The sequence below is a fragment of the Stigmatopora nigra genome, chromosome 6 (genome assembly GCF_051989575.1).
Source record: "Stigmatopora nigra isolate UIUO_SnigA chromosome 6, RoL_Snig_1.1, whole genome shotgun sequence".
Taxonomy (NCBI): domain Eukaryota; kingdom Metazoa; phylum Chordata; class Actinopteri; order Syngnathiformes; family Syngnathidae; genus Stigmatopora; species Stigmatopora nigra.
Window position 1 is genome coordinate 10,530,725 of NC_135513.1, and position 19,866 is coordinate 10,550,590.

The following is a 19,866-nucleotide window of genomic DNA, read 5'->3' on the forward strand; positions in this document are numbered from 1 at the left end:
GATAGTGTGACCTAGGCTTAAGCGGTCTCTACCTCCACCCCAAGACCAAACACCCCAAACACCGACCCAATAATTACGAAACTATTATTGCCTGATGAGTTTTACTTCCCGATTTAATGGCATTGTATTCTCAGGTAGATGTAGCGTTAGACTGCCCCCTGCTTACTGAAGTTGGACTTGAATGGCCTTTTGGGGGGGGATGACTACCACATGCCCCACAATGCGGCTAATTATGCAATGTGTATCTGATGAAAATGTTTGTATTATAGGGGTTTTTGAAATGATGGTGAACACCCAATTGTTTAATCAGTCGCTAGAGAATTGAAAAAATAAAAACTAAGGTTTTACAGATAATCGAGATGACGTATAGGCGGTCATTTTGGGGCAATTTCCACTATTTTTGTTCATGTTTGAGGAAGAGTGTAGACGAGAAGGGCTTACTAATGGTTGTGTGAAAGGAGAGTTTATTTTATTAATGGCCACACGAGGAGAACTAAAGTGGAAATTTTAACAGTGATGAATGTTCTAGGATGTTGGTTGGAATTATGACGATGGTTTGAAACATTGCACATTAAATGGTTTGAGACTCACAATGAGCAGCAGGCTTTTTAACACAGACTTTGAAATAAAACTAGTTCATAACAGACTTTTACTCCTCTTGTTATTTAATATAACTATTATTACTATCTATATATGGTCTTTTTTTTTAGTTTAAGAAAAATACTCCCTATCCTAGTCTTTTTTAATTGTATTTTAAAGCCTTACTGTCCATGGTCCTGTTTTTTAATCAAATATTAGTCTTTTTTTTTTACACGAAAATTAATGCAAAGAAGAAAAACAAACGGCGAACGCTCTTTTGTTGGTGATGCTGGCTTTATTTGTTTTCTTTTTTTCTTTTTTTTTTCATTCACTTGAGCATATCACAATGAAATATTAAATCACATAAATATTTTAGATGGTTTGGAACATTCATGATGTTGCAGGCCATTTTTTTTTTAAATTTCCCTGCATATCACGTCTCCCTATTTCTACCTGTCAATCAAATTGTGAGCCAACGAAAAGATTCTCTAAAAATGTCCGTTTTGTAAGGCGTCATCTACACTATACGAACATGCGTCATTGTTTGTGTGATTGCGAGTGCGTGATTGCGTGAGTGCGTCTGTGTGTGTGTGTGAACAAACCAAAGCGGAGAATGTGAGGTTGCCACGACAACGATGGTTGCGCGTCGATTAGAAGGCGGGCGCCACCGATCTGTGTTGCTGCTGCGTGAGCTTCTGCGGGTCCAGCGTCTCGGTGAAGGGTGGGGCTTGGTAGGGCTTGGTTGTGACGATGGTGGCCCCGTTGGCAATGGGGTAGGGCGTGGCCCTGGCGTGGCCCGAGACCGGGTCCAGGTGCTGCCACGTGAACAGGTTGGCTTGCGATCCCGACAGATAGCGACGCAGGGCGCTCAGTGTCAGCACCGTCTGATGAGAAGAAAAATTCAAAAAGTTAGCTTCATCATTGACAGTGGCAAGGTCGCTGATAACAAAAGTGTAGTCAAAAATTGTAGCAATGTGGCTATTTATTGTTCTTTTGTTAAAACATTAGTCAAATCGGATGCCAATCAGGGAAAAATAAGTTCAGAACAAACTGCGACCACCGGGATCTTTATCTAAAAGTTTTGTTTCAAAGAAAAAATGAAATAACTCTTATTATGAAAGCAAGTATTTGCATAGTGCAAAAAAAACATGATTTTTTTTGCATTAAAATAGAAATGCAATAAAATTGCTCACTTTTGGAGAAGTGATTGTCTGTAACAAGATTTTGAATGACATCCAATTGCAGCATTCAGTCAATGGTGTTTGTGCAAAGGGCAGACAAACATTTGACCTAGACTCACTAACCACTTACCCAAGTGATGACAGAGAAGAAGCTAAAGGCAATGACGGCTCGGGCAGCGTCGGCACCCTGCGACAGAGGCAGCTCGTCCGGTGACGTGGCCTGCCACTGGTTGGCCAAGAAGCAGAAGCCCACAAACCACAGGAAGCTGGCCACACCTCAGAGAACAAAGACAGTAAGAAGGTTAAGTATTCTACTATCGAAAAAACATTGAAATATCACAAGTCTTTATTTGATCAATCTCCCTTTTAAAATCAGGGACACTTTGCGTCTTTTGCCGTTTTTTTTTTTCAATTTTGCAGGACAGCAAAAGTCGGGGGACTACTGTGGAAATGTTTTTTGCAGTATTCCCCCATTTTTTCCGAATTTTCCGGGCCATAGCGAAAGTTGGTTGAATTTTTTTTGCAGTATTCCCCTGGTTTTTTTTTGCGTTTTTTCGAATTTTGCGGGCGATAGCGAAATTTGGAGGACTACTGCGGAAATATTTTTCGCAGTATTCCCCCGTTTTTTACAGTTTTTCGAATTTTGTGGGACATAGGGAATATTGGAGGACTACTGCAGAATCTTTTTTTGCAGTATTCCCCCATTTTTCACAGTTTTTGACACTTTGGGGTTTGTTGTTCTTTACCAGAGCAGACAAGGTCAAGCAACACAGCACGACGTCTGTCCTTCAGGCTGCTAAAAGACGGAAAGACGGCGTCCAGGACCAAGAAGAAGGCGCTGGCCAGAAAACAGGTTACGCCCAGGGTCATGCCGTAGTTGCAGGCGTCCGCGTTTTTGTTGAAAACACACAAAAGACGCTCGCTGCCAATGTTCATGTAGCCCTCGTTCACGATGCAACTGAACACCACGATGGAAAAAACCTGCATACATAAACACATTTTTTTTCATTGTTAAAAAATATCAAGTAGATAGTCATGTAAAAAAAATATTGAGATGCAAAAAAGAACTTTGAAAATACTGAACTAATGAGAATACTGCAAAATTACATTGCTGTATTTTTTTTAAATTAACTTAGTGTATTTATAATTTGTATTTGTATTGTAAAAAATGTATGTTAGTTATCCTAAAAAACAACAGAAATGAAAATTTTAAAAAAATTATAAAATATTCAAAGAAATTAGGGAGAAAAAACTGTAGAACTAGAATTGCATTTAAATATGAAAGAGTAGAGGAAAGCATTGTGCAGAAAAATTTACTATATTGAATTTCTAATCAAATGCAAATATTAAAAAATTGTGGAGGAAAAAATAAGTAATAACCTGTTTAAAATGCATTAAATGGTAGATGTGAAGGTATAACTATAACACCATTATTAAGTAAAGTTAAGTAAGTTAAATTTTGTAACAAACAGAAACCCATGAAAACATTAAGAATAATAGTCATATTTATCTGCACTTTTAGTGAATAAAGTGAAATTGCACTATGATGTATAAAATGACATTTTTGAAGAATTAGATATGTTTAAATGTATAAAACAGAATGCATAATGGGATGTAAACTTGGAACAGCTCATAACTCATATGAGGATTAAGGTTATTACAACAGTAAAATTCCATCACAATATGAAAAATACACTACAAATTCACATATTTATGCATTTTATATATCCCCCATGCAAACTATAATATAATATATATTAATGTAGGTGTTTGCACGCTTATTTTCTGCATGCGATTAACATACAGGTTGCAGCTGTAGACAAAAGAGGCTTTTAGCGAAATGCACCAATCATAACGTTGATTAGCTTGGCAAGCTGCAGCCGCCACAAATGCACATATGAACACAAAAATGCTATTATAAAGACAAAAACGATATTATTAAAATACACTAAGAGACCATCAGCCGCCCCCCAGCGCCCCGTTTATTGATCTATTTATTTATTTATTGGATGCTTTTGTTGCAGACGCTCACTCACCCACGAGAGGATCCTCATGATGGTCCGCGGATGCGTGAAGAAGGCGACCGGGTCGAAGGCCAGCTTGCCGGCTTTGGCAGATCCGAATGCGACCGCGGGATCCATGGTCGCCGGGCCCGCTTTCGACCGAACTAGCGATCTCCACCGGCAGCTTAGCGCAGATCCTGCTCCTTTTCCTTCTCCCCGCCGAGAGCAGCGGACGAGACGGAGAAAGTAGCATGCAGCTGTGCGCCACTGTGCGCCGCTGTGTGCCACTGTGCGCAGCCGCAGCCTCCGGCAGCTTGACAATGACGTCACTGCGGACCCATTGTCATTGGCTTGCCTTCAGTCAAATGCAGTGGTGTGCCTTCTTTGCTGGGCTAAGAAATATCTGAATCATATGTTATATTTTGTCCATCAATACTAATGTTAAATTTAAACTTTCTTTGCTTTCTCTGCTTCCAAATGTGTTTTCATATTGGAGCATTAAACCAATCACATTTCAGTTATTATTTGTTGCCAGGGTCAGAAATCTGCCTCAAGGCCTTTGCAATCATTCATGCAGGCTCTGTTGCATTAAACAAGTGTTGGTAAGACTGTTATTTTAACCAATCAGAATTTGAATTTGTGACACTGGGGCCTTTTTAGTCAAGACTTTCCAATAATGACAAAGTTAAGTATGTCTACTTCATGGCATAGGGCAGCTGGGGTTCAAATCCCAATCGAGAAACATTATCTCTTAGTTGTTTCTGTGTAGTCAAGACCATCAACTGATGACCAAGAAGAGTGTAACCAAATTGTGGCTTAGTGGTTAAATCACCTGTCTCTTGTCTTAATTGTTTTTGTGGACTTGCAGTCAAGACACTCAAATGATTACAAAGGAAAGTGTAGTCACTTGGTTGGCGCAGAGTTTAGTTCACTGGACTCCCGTCTGGGAGACCTGGGTTCGATTCCCGCTGTCGACACTCATTTTCACTTAGTTGTTTCTGTGGATTTCTTGTCATGAGACTCAAATGATTACAGAGAAAAGTGTAAGCCACTTGGTGGTGCAGAGGTTAGAACACTGGACTCCCGTGTGGGAGACCTGGGTTCAATTCCCACTGTCGACCTTTGGCTGATCACCGAACCAAGTAGTCTGGAAAATGGAACGAGAAGAAAGAAAAAAAAGAAAAAACTTTTTAATTTATATTAAACACTTAGTCATACTTTTCAGCAAAAGGTTATATTCCGAACTGCCTTCGGCAGTTCGGAAGACACTTGATGGACCTGTCTGTGCGAAAGGCGTTCTCGGGTCGGCCTTCGGCCGACCCTCGACCGCTTGCTTGGTCAGTGAACCGTCGACACCGGGAAGCGAACTCACGTTCTCTCGGTGCAAAGGCGAGTGTGCAACCCACTACACCAACTCGTGCCCCACTTATACATGGGTGTTGAAACGTTTTATCCAAGGAAATGGGGTTAAACACTTAGTCATTTTTTTACTCAAAATGCTTCTTCCACCATTGAACACTTAAATACTTATACACTTAGAACTTATTCTTTTAACTGAATAATATTTGGAAAATCTTTGCCTGCACTGGGATTTGAACCCAGGACCTCATAGGAGAAAGACTGATGACTTAGCCACTGGGCCACCAGCCTGTGGAAGAAAGCAGTAATACTTATATATTTGTCTCATTCATTTAACTGAATAATATTTTGAAAATCTTTGCAGGCACTGGGATTCGAACCCAGGACCTCATAGGGGACAGACTGATGACTTAGCCACTGGGCCACCAGCCTGTGGAAGAAAGCAGTAATACTTATATATTTGTCTCATTCATTTAACTGAATAATATTTTGAAAATCTTTGCAGGCACTGGGATTCGAACCCAGGACCTCATAGGGGACAGACTGATGACTTAGCCACTGGGCCACCAGCCTGGTGAAGAAAGCAGTAATACTTATACATTTGTCTCATTCATTTAACTGAATAATATTTGGAAAATCTTTGCAGGCACTTGGATTTGAACCTAGGACCACAGAGGTGGAAGACTGATGACTTATCCACTGGACCACCACCCTAAGAGAGCAAGCAGTAGTACTTGTACTTTAATCTCTCTGTTTTACCTGAATAATATTGGGAAAATCTTTGCAGGCACTAGGATTTGAACCCAAGACCACATAGGTGGAAAACTAATGACTTATCCATTGGGCCACCAGTGCTCAAGATTGTGACTGTAGTACTTGTACTTTCATCTCTTTCATTTACCTGAATAAGTACTTGTACTTTCATCTCTTTCATTTACCTGAATAAGTACTTGTACTTTCATCTCTTTCATATGCCTGAAAAATAGTGGAAAAATCTTTGCAAGCACTAGGATTTGAACACAGGACCACATAGGTGGGAGACTGATGACTTATCCACTGGACCACCACTGTCCAAAATCTAGGCAGTAGTATTTGTTATTTTGTCTTCTCCTATTACTACCACCACCACTACTTACACTACTATCACCACCACTACTTACAATACTACCACAGCTCCATCCAGTGAATTTATATCACAATCCCCTAGTATTACTGCATTTTTTAGTCCACTGCAACTGGCATTTAATTGATAAAAAAAAACACAACATATCCTTTAAACAGAATATACAAAAAAACTAATTATTGTCTATATATCCCCTTTAATGCAGTCTACTTCATTCCCAATGATTTACCAAACCACAATGATGCTACTATAGTTCATCCTTGGTTGTGTTTCTCTCAGTCTTCTCCTTTTCTGCTTTCATGGCCTCCACATACTTTTTCCTGTCGTCGTCTTCCTTTTTTTTTTTAACAATAGAAGGCTTATTTTTAGCTCATGTTTGATGTGGATTAACACAAAAATATGTGTGCCACTGCAACGAGACGATTACCTTTACTCTGACAATTGCTGCTTTCTCCATCTCCTCGTGGATGAAAGCGAGCAGATTCTTCAACTTCCTCTTGCCCGTGTAAAAAACTGCCTGCATAGAACAATTTTGAAAAACTTGAAATCCTTGCACTTTTTCCACTGTTTTTTAGTTTAACAAGAAGGAACTTTGAAGAATTGTAGAAATGCATCATACTCTCTCAGCGTGGAGTGCAGGGAAGAGGCAGAAGGCTGGATAGGAGCTCTGCACCGACATGTTGATGTCATTGGCCGAGGCGTCGATGCGAGCTACGACAAAGTCGTCACGGTCCTTGAAGGCCTCCGCTAGCTCCTCCCACAAGGGGAACACGACACGGGATTCTGGATTGTACGGAACATCTAAAATGTACACAAAACCAAAGTAATTCATTCATCCCATGCATTTACGTTAATTACGGGGGTTAAAGTATGTGTGTGTGTGTGTGTGTGTTTACTCACAAAACAAGACAAACACAGTCCTGTTAGGGTTGAAGGCGACCTCCTCAAAAATGCTTCCAACCAGTTCCTTCACCGGACTTTTGTCCCATCCTTCTGGTATTGGTTCGCTCTGCATCTTGGGCTGATACACACACACACACACACACACACACACACACACACACACACACACACACACACACACACACAATAAGTTGAAACAAAATATCAATATGAAATTTTAAAACTATTATTTGGACATTATTTCAGTCCATTTTTTAGTTTTGTTCTCGTTCAGGTCAAAGTAAGTGCAGAAAATATGTGTGCAGAACACTATATATTTAATGTAGTATCTGTATTTCTGAATGTATTCATATTAATAAAACTAGCAAAAAAATACTATGCATATGTCACACTTCTTACTACATCCTTTGACCCTTGGTCAACAATATATACCTTGGCTTTGCCCTCCAGGTAGTTTTGGCAGAATTCCTCGATGGAGTTGACATCCATCACAACCGAGGGCAGCTGATAGGTTACGTGGTTGGTGAGGTTGACCAATCGCACCAGAGGAGCCTCGTAGGCCCGCACGCGAAAGTATTCCATCATGCGGCCGTTGCGCAATTCCGATACATCCACAAGTACGAACAGAATCTTGTCACATGTAGAAGAAGTCATTGTTAATGTGCGGGTGGTTTGCCCGGCCGGGTGTGTGCGTGATACCCACCTTCATCCTGAAGGCCTCAGCAGCTGTGCTGAAAGCAGTATGGACCTCTTGGAAATTTGTGGAGCTTTTGTTAACAAAAAGGATGGCGTGGTTCAGAACAGGCGATGACAGAATCTGACTTGCCATCTGATCAATACATTATGTGTTCTTAAGAGTTTTTTTTCTGGTAAAAAAAAGTGTCCATAAATAGAAAATGAAGTAGTAATAGTACCTTTCCGGAATATTCTGTGACAAGGTCCATCTGGTAAACGCTAATTAAAGTCAACAGGTCCTCTCTTGACGTCTCAGGTGTCATTTCAAAAACCTTGATTAGCGTCCACTGTAGAGATACACAGTAAAAAAAAATGTCTTCAGTAAATTTGAAGAAATCAGCTAATTTTGCTTGAACTTGCATAATGTAAACATCATTCAAAGTAATTTGTTTGTTTTTCTTACCCCCAAAAATTCTGTACCTGTTTGAGAAGCAGGACCACATTTGGGGTGACGTCATATTCAGCGATGACATCTTCATTTTGCGTCAAACCAAAGCTGACATCTGGTAGGCTGACTGCAGCTGAGTAAAATACTCGAACATATTCACTGTCCAGCTCCTACGCTGACACGTAAACATCACTAAGTATTTCAGTGATTAGTATGACATACAAAAGGCCCAACGGTATTCACCTTAAAAAATCCAATCACCCAAAGCTCCTCCTCAGAGCTCACCGACTGGCTGAGATCGGTAATGAGGTCAAGGGCAGACCCCGCCCTCCTTTTCAACCACGTCACAATGGAGGCGGAGCTCTTAGGAACTTTAAGGAAGGAAATCATATGCTTTAATGAGATGCATCAATGAAAAAAAAGATAGTTTGTATTGTTTTTGTTATTTGTCTACTACAAGAAAATGCAGGAATGTTTGCATAGTATTTAACAGAATGAAAGCTGCACTTAAGCTTCTTGTGCAAGCCAATAAAATGGCAGTTGGCCTGTGAGCAATGGTTTGGACAACCAGGCATTACACTATCTGATTTAACAAAATTTAAAATAAAATACCATTTCAGCATTTTGTAATATAACAAGGATATGTAGTATTCTATACCTATCAAAACATTGTCCCACAAAAAAAAAAACATTGTAACGAACTTAAACAATAACTTTTTTTTTTGTGGGTAGAACTGTTGTTAAACTCACCAGGGCAAGGTATGAAGTTGATTCTATTTCCAAATAAGTACAGCCTGATGTTTGGTGTAGTTGCATTAAGTTCTTTGGCTAGTTCTTTGTCTTTTGCTACGTCCACCGTCGCCAGCATGACGTCGGAATCCTGGAGATCGACGACAGCTTTTTCAAACACTTCTGATAAATGCTGGCCATCTGCCGACAGTGGTACATCTGGGGGAACAAAAACATAAGAACATACATTTTTTTCCTTTAAATGTTTTTTTTAACAAATTGAAAATGCAACAACTTTTTATAAAAAAAACCATTTTTTGACAGACCTTTTGCTTACAATGTAAACAGAGATGTGTCTGTGTCTGTATTCTCACCCTCTTGCTATTGTGACATTGAAATGTTCTGAATATGGGATAAATTAAGTTATCTAATCAAATCTTTAAAAAAAAATTTAAATGAACTGAAAGCAAATGCAAAAATGCAGTCAACCAAGTTTCCATGACGTGACTAGAACCGAAACATAATTGGACTGGAAAACTCACAGAAGTGCACCAGTAGCTGTTTGTGGGTCCTCAAAGCTGTGTGGAAATTTTCTCTCGTTAGCTGTAACACGCCGCCCTTCCCCGAGGCCGATTTGGTCTCCTGCCCGTTGGCTGTGAAGAAGAAAGCAACCATTGCCAGGAACATTAATGGTGTTGTCATTGTTGCAACATAAAGCACACTATGAAGGGAGTGTCAAAAGGCTGAACAACTAGGTGTGATTCTTATCTTCCACATTATTGTTCATTAACTACTTTTATCACAGTTTGATGGCACTGTTGTTGATATCAAGACACTTGCTAATAGTTGTCTATTGTACTTTGCCTGACAAACAAGGGCAAATTACAAGTTCACCATGGTGAAACTTTTATTTCTAGAATATTTCTTATGCTGCAACATCAGAAAACTCATTACCATGTTAATTGAAGTATTCAACATTATAACATGATTTTGACTTAGAAAGCAGTTTAGAACCAGAAGACTTGTTGCGCTATTAAAAATATTCTCTTGAAAAATGAGTGTTTAACAAATAAAAGATTGAGTTTACACACTTAGAGAAGGTGAAAAAATGCAGTTTCTGGTCACCATAAAAAAAATTCAGCTCTTTACTTCACACGATTTGGACAAACATAGCGAGAGAATCTTAACATACACACACATACATATACATACACTATCACACACTCCTAAATCCCACTTTATAAGGATTATAGACTAGCTTCTAGGTTAGTACACTACTCTTCATTAATACTGTAAGTCAAAGATGATAAAATATCAACAACAAAAAAAGTGTTTACAAAAAAAGCAAAACAAAACGCTCAAAAGTGACAATCATTCACAGTGAATCCGTGTCAAGATTTATGATATACGTGAAGATGTTTTCCACAATCAGGACAGTAGTGATGAACATCCCAAAAGTCTGGAATCATGAAGGGAATCAGGCAGAAGCCGCAAACCAATCTGGAATGTACACAAGAATGATTAAAAAAAAACACTTAGTACAAGAAAAAGCAAAAAGATTCTAATGTGATAATTACCCAGAAAAAGCCATGACACAACACAAGGCAAATGCACCCTTTGCGGGAATATGTTTGATTTTTGTTTCTACGTCCTTCTGGCAGTGGCGACACCGGACACTGCCCGGAGAAGTGAGCAAGGAGCCAATCGTTGCCGTTTCTCCTGCTTGTGGCTGGGACACTACTGCATCTGGAAAAAAAATACCTTGGCCTGTCACACAATGCACATTTTAGCACTAATAATACTATATTTCGCGAAACGATTGGTAGGTTTGACAGCTTAACAGTTCGGAGATCGAGTGTTCGATTTCAGATACAGAGATTTTAATGTTCTTCCCCAGGCTTGTGTGGGTTTTCTCCAAGTACACCGGTTTCCTCCCACAACCCAAAAAAACGTAGTTATTTTTAATCCTTTCAAATTGTGTATGGAATTTTTTTAAGTTCTAAATTTAGACTTTTACGTGCGCCCTATGTGAGTAAATATGTTCCGTCTTTCATTGGCACGTTATTTTTAATCACTTAATAAGGGTAATCGTAATCATTCATAAGGGAAGCAATTGACAGCTATGAGCTTCTTGTGCTATGAGTTGGCTGGCCACCAATTCAAGGATAGGCTCCAGCACCCCATTGGGTTTAACTGTATTCAAGTTATTACGTACCTGGTGGTGTTAGACTGATGCTGACCGGAGAGTTTTGCGGAATACTGAGGAAGTCTGGCGTCAATACAGGATGGGGATCTGGACACAAATTGAGAAGAAAGTCAATTAAAAACTTATATACACTTGATATTGGACTATACATTGGATTGGGTCTTACTGGTCTCTTGATAGGGAGGTGGCTCTGAAGATTGGGCAATGGAAGCGTAATAAGAAGGTGGAGGGCAAACGTCATGCTCTCCTACAGGTGCAACAAAACGTGGAAGTGTAGCTTCATTATAAGTTGGAGGTTCCATTGGAGCATGGACAGAAAAGCTTCTGGGGAGAAAATAAAAAAACAAAACATCAATCAAGATGCACTGTATAAATGTACTGCAGAATTAGAGGAATACTCAGAAATATTTTTTTCTTCAAAATTGTATTCTGGCTTCGATGGTTTAAACATTCACAATTGTGTTAAAAGACGAACCATGCTGACCACATTATTATTAATGCTAGCAAGTACTTGTAATACGATTGGCAGTCATAAAAGGCATAGAGAATCCAAACAAAGACAGCAAAAGCCATTTTTCTCCCTTTTTAAAACCTTAGTAGGTTTTTTCATTCATTCATTCATTCATTCATTAGCTTGACTGTGAGAAAGTTGATGCACCAACTGGAATATTAGGCGCAATATACGACCATTCAGGCACCATCTAACACTATGTATTATCATTTCTCAGAAACAGTGATTTTGTAGTATTAGTACTTAAGTTACTAGAAAATTTCAATGTTTAAAAATAGTCTTCTCACAGTCTTAAAAGCAAACAATAGAAATATTCAACATTTTACAAATATCACACTCTACATTGGTTATATTTGCCATGATAAAAAATTATTAATAACATTCTGTATGTGATATAAGAGCTGTATTCTTACCTTCAATGAGGCGCAAAGACAACTGCGAGGATGCAACTCTTGACATTAATAACTATAAGATCAAACCCTGTCCAACCAGTTCATGACCGCAATGAAAAAACTTCCCCACGTCAGCCTGTAATTACATTTTTTTTTTTTTTTTTTTTAACAGTTAGAGGTCACCAAGTGTAGTCTTTGTTGTCTCTCGGCCAGAGTAAAGGTATGACCTAAAAAGTTATAAACATCATATTTCCCAAATAAATACAAATCAATCTTATCACATTCAATGTATTATTTCATTCATTCATTTTCTGTATTGGTTTACCTCACAAGAAACCGGCATACCCAGAGAAAACCCACGCCAATGATAAGTTGTAAACAGCACACAGGAGGACCGACCAGGATTCGAACCCAGAACGGCGAGGGCGAACCAATTGGACCTCGGGTCGCCCAATGAATTATTTAAGTAAAAAACTAAAATAACTAATTCGGATTTAAACTCCATGTATCTATATTTCGAAATTGACAAACAAGAAAGAATTATTATTATTTTTTACTGGATCAAAATGTATGAAATCTTCTAAATGTCACCATTTATCCACTCTTACTTGTTGGAATCGAGAATTTCAGTAAAATTGGATTCAGGCCAACAATGAAAAACAACTTACCCTTTTGACAATGCAACATTTGTGATACTCCTCATTCTAAATGACATTTTAAAATCTCCATTAGGGGGAGAGACCTGACCTAATTTCGACAAATGACATACTTGACACACTTTCAAAATGGATCTGGCAATGGTGAACTATTAACATCAGTTTCACATCACTTTTCTGCCAAGGGAATTGTCAAACCGGCTTTGTGATCTACCCAAAGTACGTATGCCAGTGCATTTGTACTTTACCCTGTCACAGCGACATCATATATAAAATTTACGATGTCATCGTGACAGCTTCATTTTTATTTACGATGTTGTCCAACCAGAGACAAAAGACTTGTATGCAAAATTCACGTCTTCATACGTAAAGTTAGCTTTTTTTGTTAATGATTCTTATGTTTTTTGTGTTGATGGAAAATACAATTGGAATTAGAAGCAATGCATTACAAACTACGCCCAGTTAATTTGCCAATTATGTCATATATATTAATGCAGTTATGTAACACACTTAAAAATTTAAGTCAATAAAATATTGTAAATTTGGGATAACTACACTCGCCATTTAAAAATAAGTCAATATCTAACTGTATTGATTTATTGCGATGAAAACATGAAAAATATGGTTATAGTTCTTCTTTATGAGATGTTGTGTTTTCAGCTTTCTCTTCCTGCAAATAGTCAGAAAAGGGAATCATCATTAATATTATCAAGAAAGTGAATTTGGGGGTTAGCATGCAAATACTGACAGTTTCATCATTATCATCCTCATCATCATCATTATCCTTTTCCTCGGGTAAAACTCCTCCACTGTCCAGAAACTTTGACAATGTCTCCAAATCTCGGTTTCCTGTGTACTCTACCACCTGGAATACAAATGGAAAAACATGTGTTTTTGACAAAGTCAAGACTATTTTTGGCCATTCAACATAAATAAATATGTTTGCGTTCAAATCACTTGCGTGGTGAATTGTTCACAAATTTCATGTACTGCTTATTCTCACAAGGGGGTGCTGGAGCCTATCCCAGCCAATGACAGGCACAACCTATCGCCACAAGGAGACAGACAACCAATCATTCATACCTAGGGGCAATTTAGAGTCTTCAACCAGTCTATCATCCTTTTTTTTAGGGATGTGGGAGGAGACCAGAGTACCTGGCGAAAACCCACATAGGAAGGAGTGCTAACCTTCGTGCTAAAGATGTGCTAACCACTCACTATTGGGGCGCTACAGATTGTTAGTTTAATTAACTTGTGTGTCAGTACCTCCGTTCCACCAGCTGGGAAATATTTGAGCGTGGGGAATCCATTGATCGTAACGGTCTCCACCTCGTTGGCGGTGGAATCCATTTTGGCGATGATGATGTCATCTTTATCGGCGTATTTCTCAGCCAGCTGGTCCCAAATGGGAAATAGCGCTTTACAATGGCCACACCACGGAGCATCTGCAAATTATTTTTTTTTTAGCTATTTTTGTTTACTTTTCACATAGTTATTAACTTACAAAATTCGACAAAAACATTCTTGGTTGGATCCAAGGCAACCGACTCAAAATTCTTCCCCACCAGGACCTTAACAGGGTTTTTATTCCAGTCCTCAGGCACGTCTTGACTGCGATAATAAGGCTGTATTAAAAGAATGACATTATGATGACAATATAATAATAATACAATTCTACACATTTTTTTAGTTACCTTGGCCGTACCATCCAAAACCTGCTGACACAATGACGGCAGATCGTTCAAGAGATCTGATGAGTCGAGTTTAAACTTCTTCCCTGTATCCATGTTCATGATGCGAGACGTGGGGGCTTCAGTTGCCGATACGCCAAAAAATTCCAGCACGAATGACAATGCGGCAGAAACATCGATTGTAATGAACAGCATCTAATGGCAAACACAAAAGTCAGTGTTAAATGTTTGAAAAATCAATTGCAAGGTGAACAGCAAAGATATTTATGTACACCCACATTGAAAGAGGCAAGGTTTTAGAAATCGGGATTGACCTTGACGAATAAAAAACATATTTGACAAACCTAGTGTACACGATTTTATGAAACATATGATTTATTTTTGATAGCATGGTAAACATGAGCACTACCTTCCCCTTGTAGCTCTTGGCGATCACCCTGACTCCGTCCACCAGTGCCTTGTGGTTCTCCGCCGTGGAGTTGACAAAGAGAAGGCAGTGGAGTCGAATACTGGAACTGAAGATCTTATCTCCTGTCTACACACACATTATAAGCTCAAGACCATTTTGCATCTTGGTGTGTGCGCGTGTTTACCTCTTTTGTGAAGGGGATGATGAGCTCCAAGCTGTTTTCTTGAATGAAAATGGTGAGATTGGCTTTGTCCAGTTTGCCGTCAGTCACAGCAAAGTCCTCTCTACCGTTGTCAAACTACACAAAACAAATTCGTCATGAACCGGGTTTCGTATAGCTTAAGGAAACTGATTTGGGAGGCGTTCAAGTGACATACCTTTTTGAAGAGCACCACAGTGTCGGATTTTAATTCGTACTTCTGGAAAACCTCTGGAGATGCGGTCATTCCGAACTCCGTATCAGTCAAGTCCATGACCAACTCCGAGAACTGCTTAGCCACATCACTTTCCAGACTCTTTGTGAATAGATCAAATATGAAAATATGAGCTGTGCCATATCAAATAATTATTTTTATTTTCAATCCTGATTCAATTTAGAACTATAACTGCACTATAAAACATCATAGACGGAGGTGAAAATCCGAGAATAAATCAAAAAGATAAAAGAAACAAAATAGACAAAGTGAAAAAATACGATTACCTTGAAGAATCCAACCACGGAAATATTATGGCTGTCAACAAAGTGGGCCACAGTTTCTGGGGTCTCTAGGACTACTGTACCAGAACCAGATCGACGTTTCAGCCACTGGATGATTCCTGTAACCGTCCTCTTACCTGGAAAAAAATAGAGTTCTAGTTATAATCAATCACAAATGAGAGAGAAAAAAAAAAAGATATTTGCTATTTAACTCCCGAAACATTCTTTAACATGCATTATTGATAGTCCAACTTAAGGGTATCAACAGTTCTTTTCCCTTTTTAAATGTTTTAATTTTTAATTACCAGTGAAGTCGACCGGTTGCTTTCGGTCTCCCCGAATGAAAAGTTTGAGGACTGGGAAGCTAGAAATGCCAAATTCTGTGGCAAGCTGCCTTTCGTCGATGGCGTCTATTTTGGCCAAGGCAATGGAGGATGAGTCTTCCTTCAGTTTGCCCGCCGCTTCCGCGTAGATGGGCTCCAGACGCTGGCAGTGGCCGCACCAAGGAGCGTCTACAGGTAAAAAAAATACACAAGTTGGGTCATTTTTGGATGTGCTTTACGCAACAGGTTACTGATAAAAAGCTCCAACTTTGCTCCCAGAACAGGTGGGAAAGTGTAAGCTTAAAACATCTGGACCATGTTCCCCTCTATACAAACAATAGCATATGGATGAATTAAAGATATGATTAAGGGGGAAAATGCATTCAACAGAAATTAGACTCGGATATTTGGAGATGCAAATATGATTGACACGTAAGTAGTAATTATCTGAAAACATGTATAGATACAAATGCAATGCAACTTCATTTAAATAATAATAAATATTTAAAATTACAATTATTATTGGAATTAAGAATATATATACATTCATGTGTATGTATATATGTCTATATATATGTATCTATATATGTATATGTATGTGTATATGTATATATGCATGCATGTATGTGTATATGTATATATGCATGCGTGAATGTGTATATGTATATGTGCATGCATGTATGTGTATATGTATGTATGTATGTATATGTGTACATCTGTATATATTTTTTAAATTATTTTTTGTGTTTCAGTGTTTGGTACTCACAGAATTCCACCAGTAGAAATTGGGTCTGGTTTAGGGCCCTGGCAAAGTTGTTAGCATGGAGAACCATCACGTGGTTCTCCTCCTCGATCTCACTGGTCTTCTCCTTCTTGGCCTCCTTCTCTTCTGCTTCTTCCCGGGTATCCGAAGGACTACCATCCGTGACGTTTTCCGTCCCGACGGCTTGGTCGTGGGTCTTAACGGAGCCACAGGAGGCCAGCAGCAGTCCAGCCAGGAGTAACGTTGACGTCCTCATTTTGACCAGCCGTGTGAAAGACACGTGTTGCGTTCGGGGCCTTTTTGAAAAGATCACAGAGTGTGTGTGTCACAATTCTACTGGCCTCGATGCTGAGCCAATCACATGCAACACCTGCCTATGGCTCTTTGTTCCCTTCTATGATAAAAAATGACCCAAAACAGCATAACTAGCTGCTTTACCTTTCATATCAGATTAAATAAATATATATCTCTGCTTTTGATCTGCCCTCTGTCTGCTTATCAAGGCCTTCAAAAATCATTTTCATGTCCAATACATAAACGTTTTTAAACACAGACAGACACCATCAAAACTATATCATGATAGATGGAGTACATAAGGTAACAAAAGATGAATCCTTTTTGGAATGAATTAAGATTACCTGCATTTTTGTGGAAAAGAAACAGGATGTTTGTCTTGTTGAAGAGAAACCTCGATTGAAAGTCATCGATCAGTTTGTTCAAACATATGTAACATAACAGGCACACATACATAAACAGGAAATGACACGCCAATCACAAACACCTGTGTCACATAAGGGGAGGAGCAACCGGAAGACAGCAGGTGTGGCACCTCAATAATTACGTGGACAGCACACACAAGGAAAAAAACACAGACATCCATCTGTGTTTTGTTTTGCATTTAAAAATAATAATAATAATAATGATTAAATAAATTAATGGATGAATGAATAAATGAAAAAATGGAAAAAATAAAAAATAATAACTGTATGCAGACATAAAATAATAAAAATAAATCAAAATAAAATAAAATAAATGAATACTAATTTTAAAAAGCTTCTGCTTAGTTTCAAGTTCACCCAATTTTATCTGAATATCTATGTATGAACAAATGTGAATTTTATTATTGTATTGTGTAAGGGATGAATAAAGTTTAATCTAATCTAAGTGAATTCAATATGGGCTCTTTCCTTTTTTCCCATGTCAAATATTAAAATGCAGATAAGTCCACTTCAAGAAGTCATGCATCTGATGTAAATTTACTGTATATTTATATGTATTTTGGTGTTCGCCATCCCTGTTCTAGAATAATTTCTGACCTAAGATTTATATCGCTACAGATTCCAGTTTATGTTCGGTAAGAAAATGGACCAAAACATCTCTGTTATTTAAAAGTTCTGATTTATTTGTGTCAAATTACTCCGACAATATTGATGTGTCGCCCATGTTGGGGTCCCAGTAAGCCAGCAGATCGCTAAAGTCCGGTGGTGAGTTTTCAAGTGTGTGCAGGCTATAGTTTATGTCCTTATCCCGTGGGTGGGCGTGTCCATCCGGGGGGTCTGGCTCAGTCCAAAAACTAAGCGGCAAGTGCCTGGCATTCATGGGGCGGGCCTGACATTTCCCCGGGGACTCAAAAAGCTCCGCCAACGGGCCCAACTCCGAGGAGGGCCGCCCCTGGTCCGGCGCCCCGGGGGTCAACCGCGTCGGGCTCGGGAGGTTGTCGTAACGCCGCTGGACGTCCTCGCCGTGCACATCTCGCTGGCCAAAATATCGCCGGACGTCACGACTGATGACCTCGGCAAATTTCAAGAGACGTTCTGTGACGTCCTGGGGTCCGCTGGTCTGGGGGTCCAAACCGTCATCATCTTCTTCTTCTTCATCTGTGGAAGTCTTCTCTTCATCTTCCTCCTCTTCCTCCTCCGGGGGGAAATAGGCCGGGGATGGGACCCGGAGGAGGAAATTTCGCATGACATCCGTTGCCATTCTGGTGAGTGACGGGTGGGCTACCAAAATGAAGATGCCATATATATATATATACACACACCTCATTGCGTGTGTGTGTGTGTGTGTGTGTGTGTGTGTGTGTGTGTCAATATTTGTATTGGTCAAACAATCTTTGGTTTACTTTAGCGCCAGGCAACCCAGGAGGGGTCGGAGACTTAATGGACCCTCGGCGAGAGGCAACGTGGAAACTGGGCGCACGCACGCGTGGCTTTATGAGGGTAGTTAAAGCGTAAAAAGAGCGGAAAATCCCATTTCACGCCGTTTTGACTTCTGGATGGGGGCAGATGTTAGCCCACAGCATGCTCATTAGCATAATTGGAATAATGCATTGTAAAAGATGTGTTTACATTCAGCGTTCAACCTAAATATTAATAGAGAGATAATTCTATGTTAAGATGGGCAAAATGTGTGTTTGGAGCATGAAAAGCACTTTAAAGGCCATAAAAGTACAAGATGAACAATTTACTAATTTATTTAGTGCAACAAGTGTTTTAAATGTATTTAGTTTTTAAAGTACTTGGATCTATTCTGTGCGATAATTTTCAAGTTGGCATTTCAAATTACATATTTTTTTAAATAGTATATTTTCTCAGTACAGTACTATAAAAAATGCAATATTATTTGTGTATGCATTTGAATATTTTGTCAAGAACAAAACTATATATCTGAATATATAAAATGAAGACAGGAATGGCTCATATGACTATTACAATCACAAAACCACAAAAAAAATTGTTTACCGCCTGTAGTATACAATATGTATCCATACACTAATAGGAACCAGCATCTAGATATTTTGTTCTTAAAATGCATTTCTAAAATCAAAATATAAATTCATGGCATGAATTCAGTTTCTTAAGCCAAATCCTCTTCTTGATTGAAAGTTTCATGATCGGTGGATTTTGCATTTAAATGAGAAATTAGCAGCAGGTTAAAAACAAATTCTGTCCATCATTAGAGTGGAAAAACTTGGGACTAAATGCGCAGAAGTCAACGATACTGTGTTTACGCGAGTACACATTCTATTAAAGTGTTATCAGGACCCCCGCCTGGCCCCCCCGTGGCTATCAGTATCCCGGCTTCCGTGTTGACTTTAGGCCTCAAGATCAATAGCGGCAATATGTCAGCACTCCACAGTCTGATGGCGAATTTCACGCGCTGTTAACCACACAAGCGCTATGTACATATGCACCCTGGCGCACGTAGGCTGACGTCAC

At 39.1% G+C, this 19,866-nt stretch overlaps 5 protein-coding genes across 6 annotated transcripts; all 5 read right to left on the reverse strand.

Moving 5' to 3' along the window:
* Positions 1 to 854: 854 nt before the first annotated feature.
* LOC144198630 (synaptogyrin-3-like) lies at positions 855 to 4,052 on the reverse strand. Its single transcript, XM_077719758.1, has 4 exons — positions 3,797 to 4,052; positions 2,507 to 2,741; positions 1,891 to 2,036; positions 855 to 1,463 (listed from the first exon to the last, which is right to left on the reverse strand). The coding sequence occupies exons 1-4, from the start codon at positions 3,899 to 3,901 to the stop codon at positions 1,230 to 1,232; spliced, it is 720 nt and encodes a 239-aa protein (XP_077575884.1). The 5' UTR covers positions 3,902 to 4,052; the 3' UTR covers positions 855 to 1,229.
* A 2,019-nt stretch (positions 4,053 to 6,071) lies between these two features.
* LOC144198570 (protein disulfide-isomerase) lies at positions 6,072 to 9,834 on the reverse strand. Of its 2 annotated transcripts, none has more exons than XM_077719655.1 (11): positions 9,543 to 9,834; positions 9,022 to 9,219; positions 8,515 to 8,642; positions 8,304 to 8,441; positions 8,063 to 8,170; positions 7,852 to 7,977; positions 7,581 to 7,778; positions 7,146 to 7,266; positions 6,865 to 7,046; positions 6,673 to 6,762; positions 6,072 to 6,579 (listed from the first exon to the last, which is right to left on the reverse strand). In XM_077719655.1, exons 1-11 carry the CDS (start codon positions 9,700 to 9,702, stop codon positions 6,493 to 6,495), a joined length of 1,536 nt encoding a protein of 511 aa, XP_077575781.1. In that variant the 5' UTR covers positions 9,703 to 9,834; the 3' UTR covers positions 6,072 to 6,492. The 2 variants fall into 2 exon arrangements, with proteins under 2 accessions (XP_077575781.1, XP_077575782.1); XM_077719656.1 differs by lacking the exon at positions 9,543 to 9,834 and adding an exon at positions 9,327 to 9,508.
* A 55-nt stretch (positions 9,835 to 9,889) lies between these two features.
* On the reverse strand, positions 9,890 to 12,977 carry LOC144198571 (lipopolysaccharide-induced tumor necrosis factor-alpha factor homolog). Its single transcript, XM_077719657.1, has 5 exons — positions 12,778 to 12,977; positions 11,373 to 11,530; positions 11,216 to 11,293; positions 10,578 to 10,746; positions 9,890 to 10,500 (listed from the first exon to the last, which is right to left on the reverse strand). Exons 1-5 carry the CDS (start codon positions 12,822 to 12,824, stop codon positions 10,392 to 10,394), a joined length of 561 nt encoding a protein of 186 aa, XP_077575783.1. The 5' UTR covers positions 12,825 to 12,977; the 3' UTR covers positions 9,890 to 10,391.
* An 89-nt stretch (positions 12,978 to 13,066) lies between these two features.
* Positions 13,067 to 17,402, reverse strand: pdia2 (protein disulfide isomerase family A, member 2). Its single transcript, XM_077719658.1, has 12 exons — positions 17,287 to 17,402; positions 16,652 to 16,944; positions 15,868 to 16,074; positions 15,566 to 15,699; positions 15,243 to 15,380; positions 15,050 to 15,163; positions 14,866 to 14,991; positions 14,460 to 14,651; positions 14,270 to 14,390; positions 14,032 to 14,210; positions 13,514 to 13,630; positions 13,067 to 13,435 (listed from the first exon to the last, which is right to left on the reverse strand). The coding sequence occupies exons 2-12, from the start codon at positions 16,902 to 16,904 to the stop codon at positions 13,391 to 13,393; spliced, it is 1,626 nt and encodes a 541-aa protein (XP_077575784.1). The 5' UTR covers positions 16,905 to 16,944; positions 17,287 to 17,402; the 3' UTR covers positions 13,067 to 13,390.
* A 659-nt stretch (positions 17,403 to 18,061) lies between these two features.
* Positions 18,062 to 18,628, reverse strand: percc1 (proline and glutamate rich with coiled coil 1). The gene has a single exon (XM_077718484.1). It carries the CDS (start codon positions 18,626 to 18,628, stop codon positions 18,062 to 18,064), a length of 567 nt encoding a protein of 188 aa, XP_077574610.1.
* Positions 18,629 to 19,866: the final 1,238 nt, after the last annotated feature.

What these genes read in the sequence shown, in the direction of transcription:
- LOC144198630 (XM_077719758.1), bottom strand. Translation starts at nt 3,901, where the DNA reads ATGGATCCCGCGGTCGCATTCGGATCTGCCAAAGCCGGCAAGCTGGCC. An exon ending in TCATGAGGATCCTCTCGTGG is followed by an intron (nt 2,742 to 3,796) that starts GTGAGTGAGCGT and finishes TTATGTATGCAG; the next exon opens with GTTTTTTCCATCGTGGTGTT. An exon ending in GCTTGACCTTGTCTGCTCTG is followed by an intron (nt 2,037 to 2,506) that starts GTAAAGAACAAC and finishes TTGTTCTCTGAG; the next exon opens with GTGTGGCCAGCTTCCTGTGG.
- LOC144198570 (XM_077719655.1), bottom strand. Translation starts at nt 9,702, where the DNA reads ATGACAACACCATTAATGTTCCTGGCAATGGTTGCTTTCTTCTTCACA. An exon ending in CAACTTCATACCTTGCCCTG is followed by an intron (nt 8,643 to 9,021) that starts GTGAGTTTAACA and finishes CCTTCCTTAAAG; the next exon opens with TTCCTAAGAGCTCCGCCTCC. An exon ending in CAGCAATTGTCAGAGTAAAG is followed by an intron (nt 6,580 to 6,672) that starts GTAATCGTCTCG and finishes AAAAAAAAAAAG; the next exon opens with GAAGACGACGACAGGAAAAA.
- LOC144198571 (XM_077719657.1), bottom strand. Translation starts at nt 12,824, where the DNA reads ATGTCATTTAGAATGAGGAGTATCACAAATGTTGCATTGTCAAAAGG. An exon ending in ACCTCCCTATCAAGAGACCA is followed by an intron (nt 11,294 to 11,372) that starts GTAAGACCCAAT and finishes ATTTGTGTCCAG; the next exon opens with ATCCCCATCCTGTATTGACG. An exon ending in TGTGTCATGGCTTTTTCTGG is followed by an intron (nt 10,501 to 10,577) that starts GTAATTATCACA and finishes TGTACATTCCAG; the next exon opens with ATTGGTTTGCGGCTTCTGCC.
- pdia2 (XM_077719658.1), bottom strand. Translation starts at nt 16,904, where the DNA reads ATGAGGACGTCAACGTTACTCCTGGCTGGACTGCTGCTGGCCTCCTGT. An exon ending in ATTTCTACTGGTGGAATTCT is followed by an intron (nt 16,075 to 16,651) that starts GTGAGTACCAAA and finishes TTTTACCTGTAG; the next exon opens with ACGCTCCTTGGTGCGGCCAC. An exon ending in CCGTGGTTGGATTCTTCAAG is followed by an intron (nt 15,381 to 15,565) that starts GTAATCGTATTT and finishes CTATTCACAAAG; the next exon opens with AGTCTGGAAAGTGATGTGGC.
- percc1 (XM_077718484.1), bottom strand. Translation starts at nt 18,628, where the DNA reads ATGGCAACGGATGTCATGCGAAATTTCCTCCTCCGGGTCCCATCCCCG.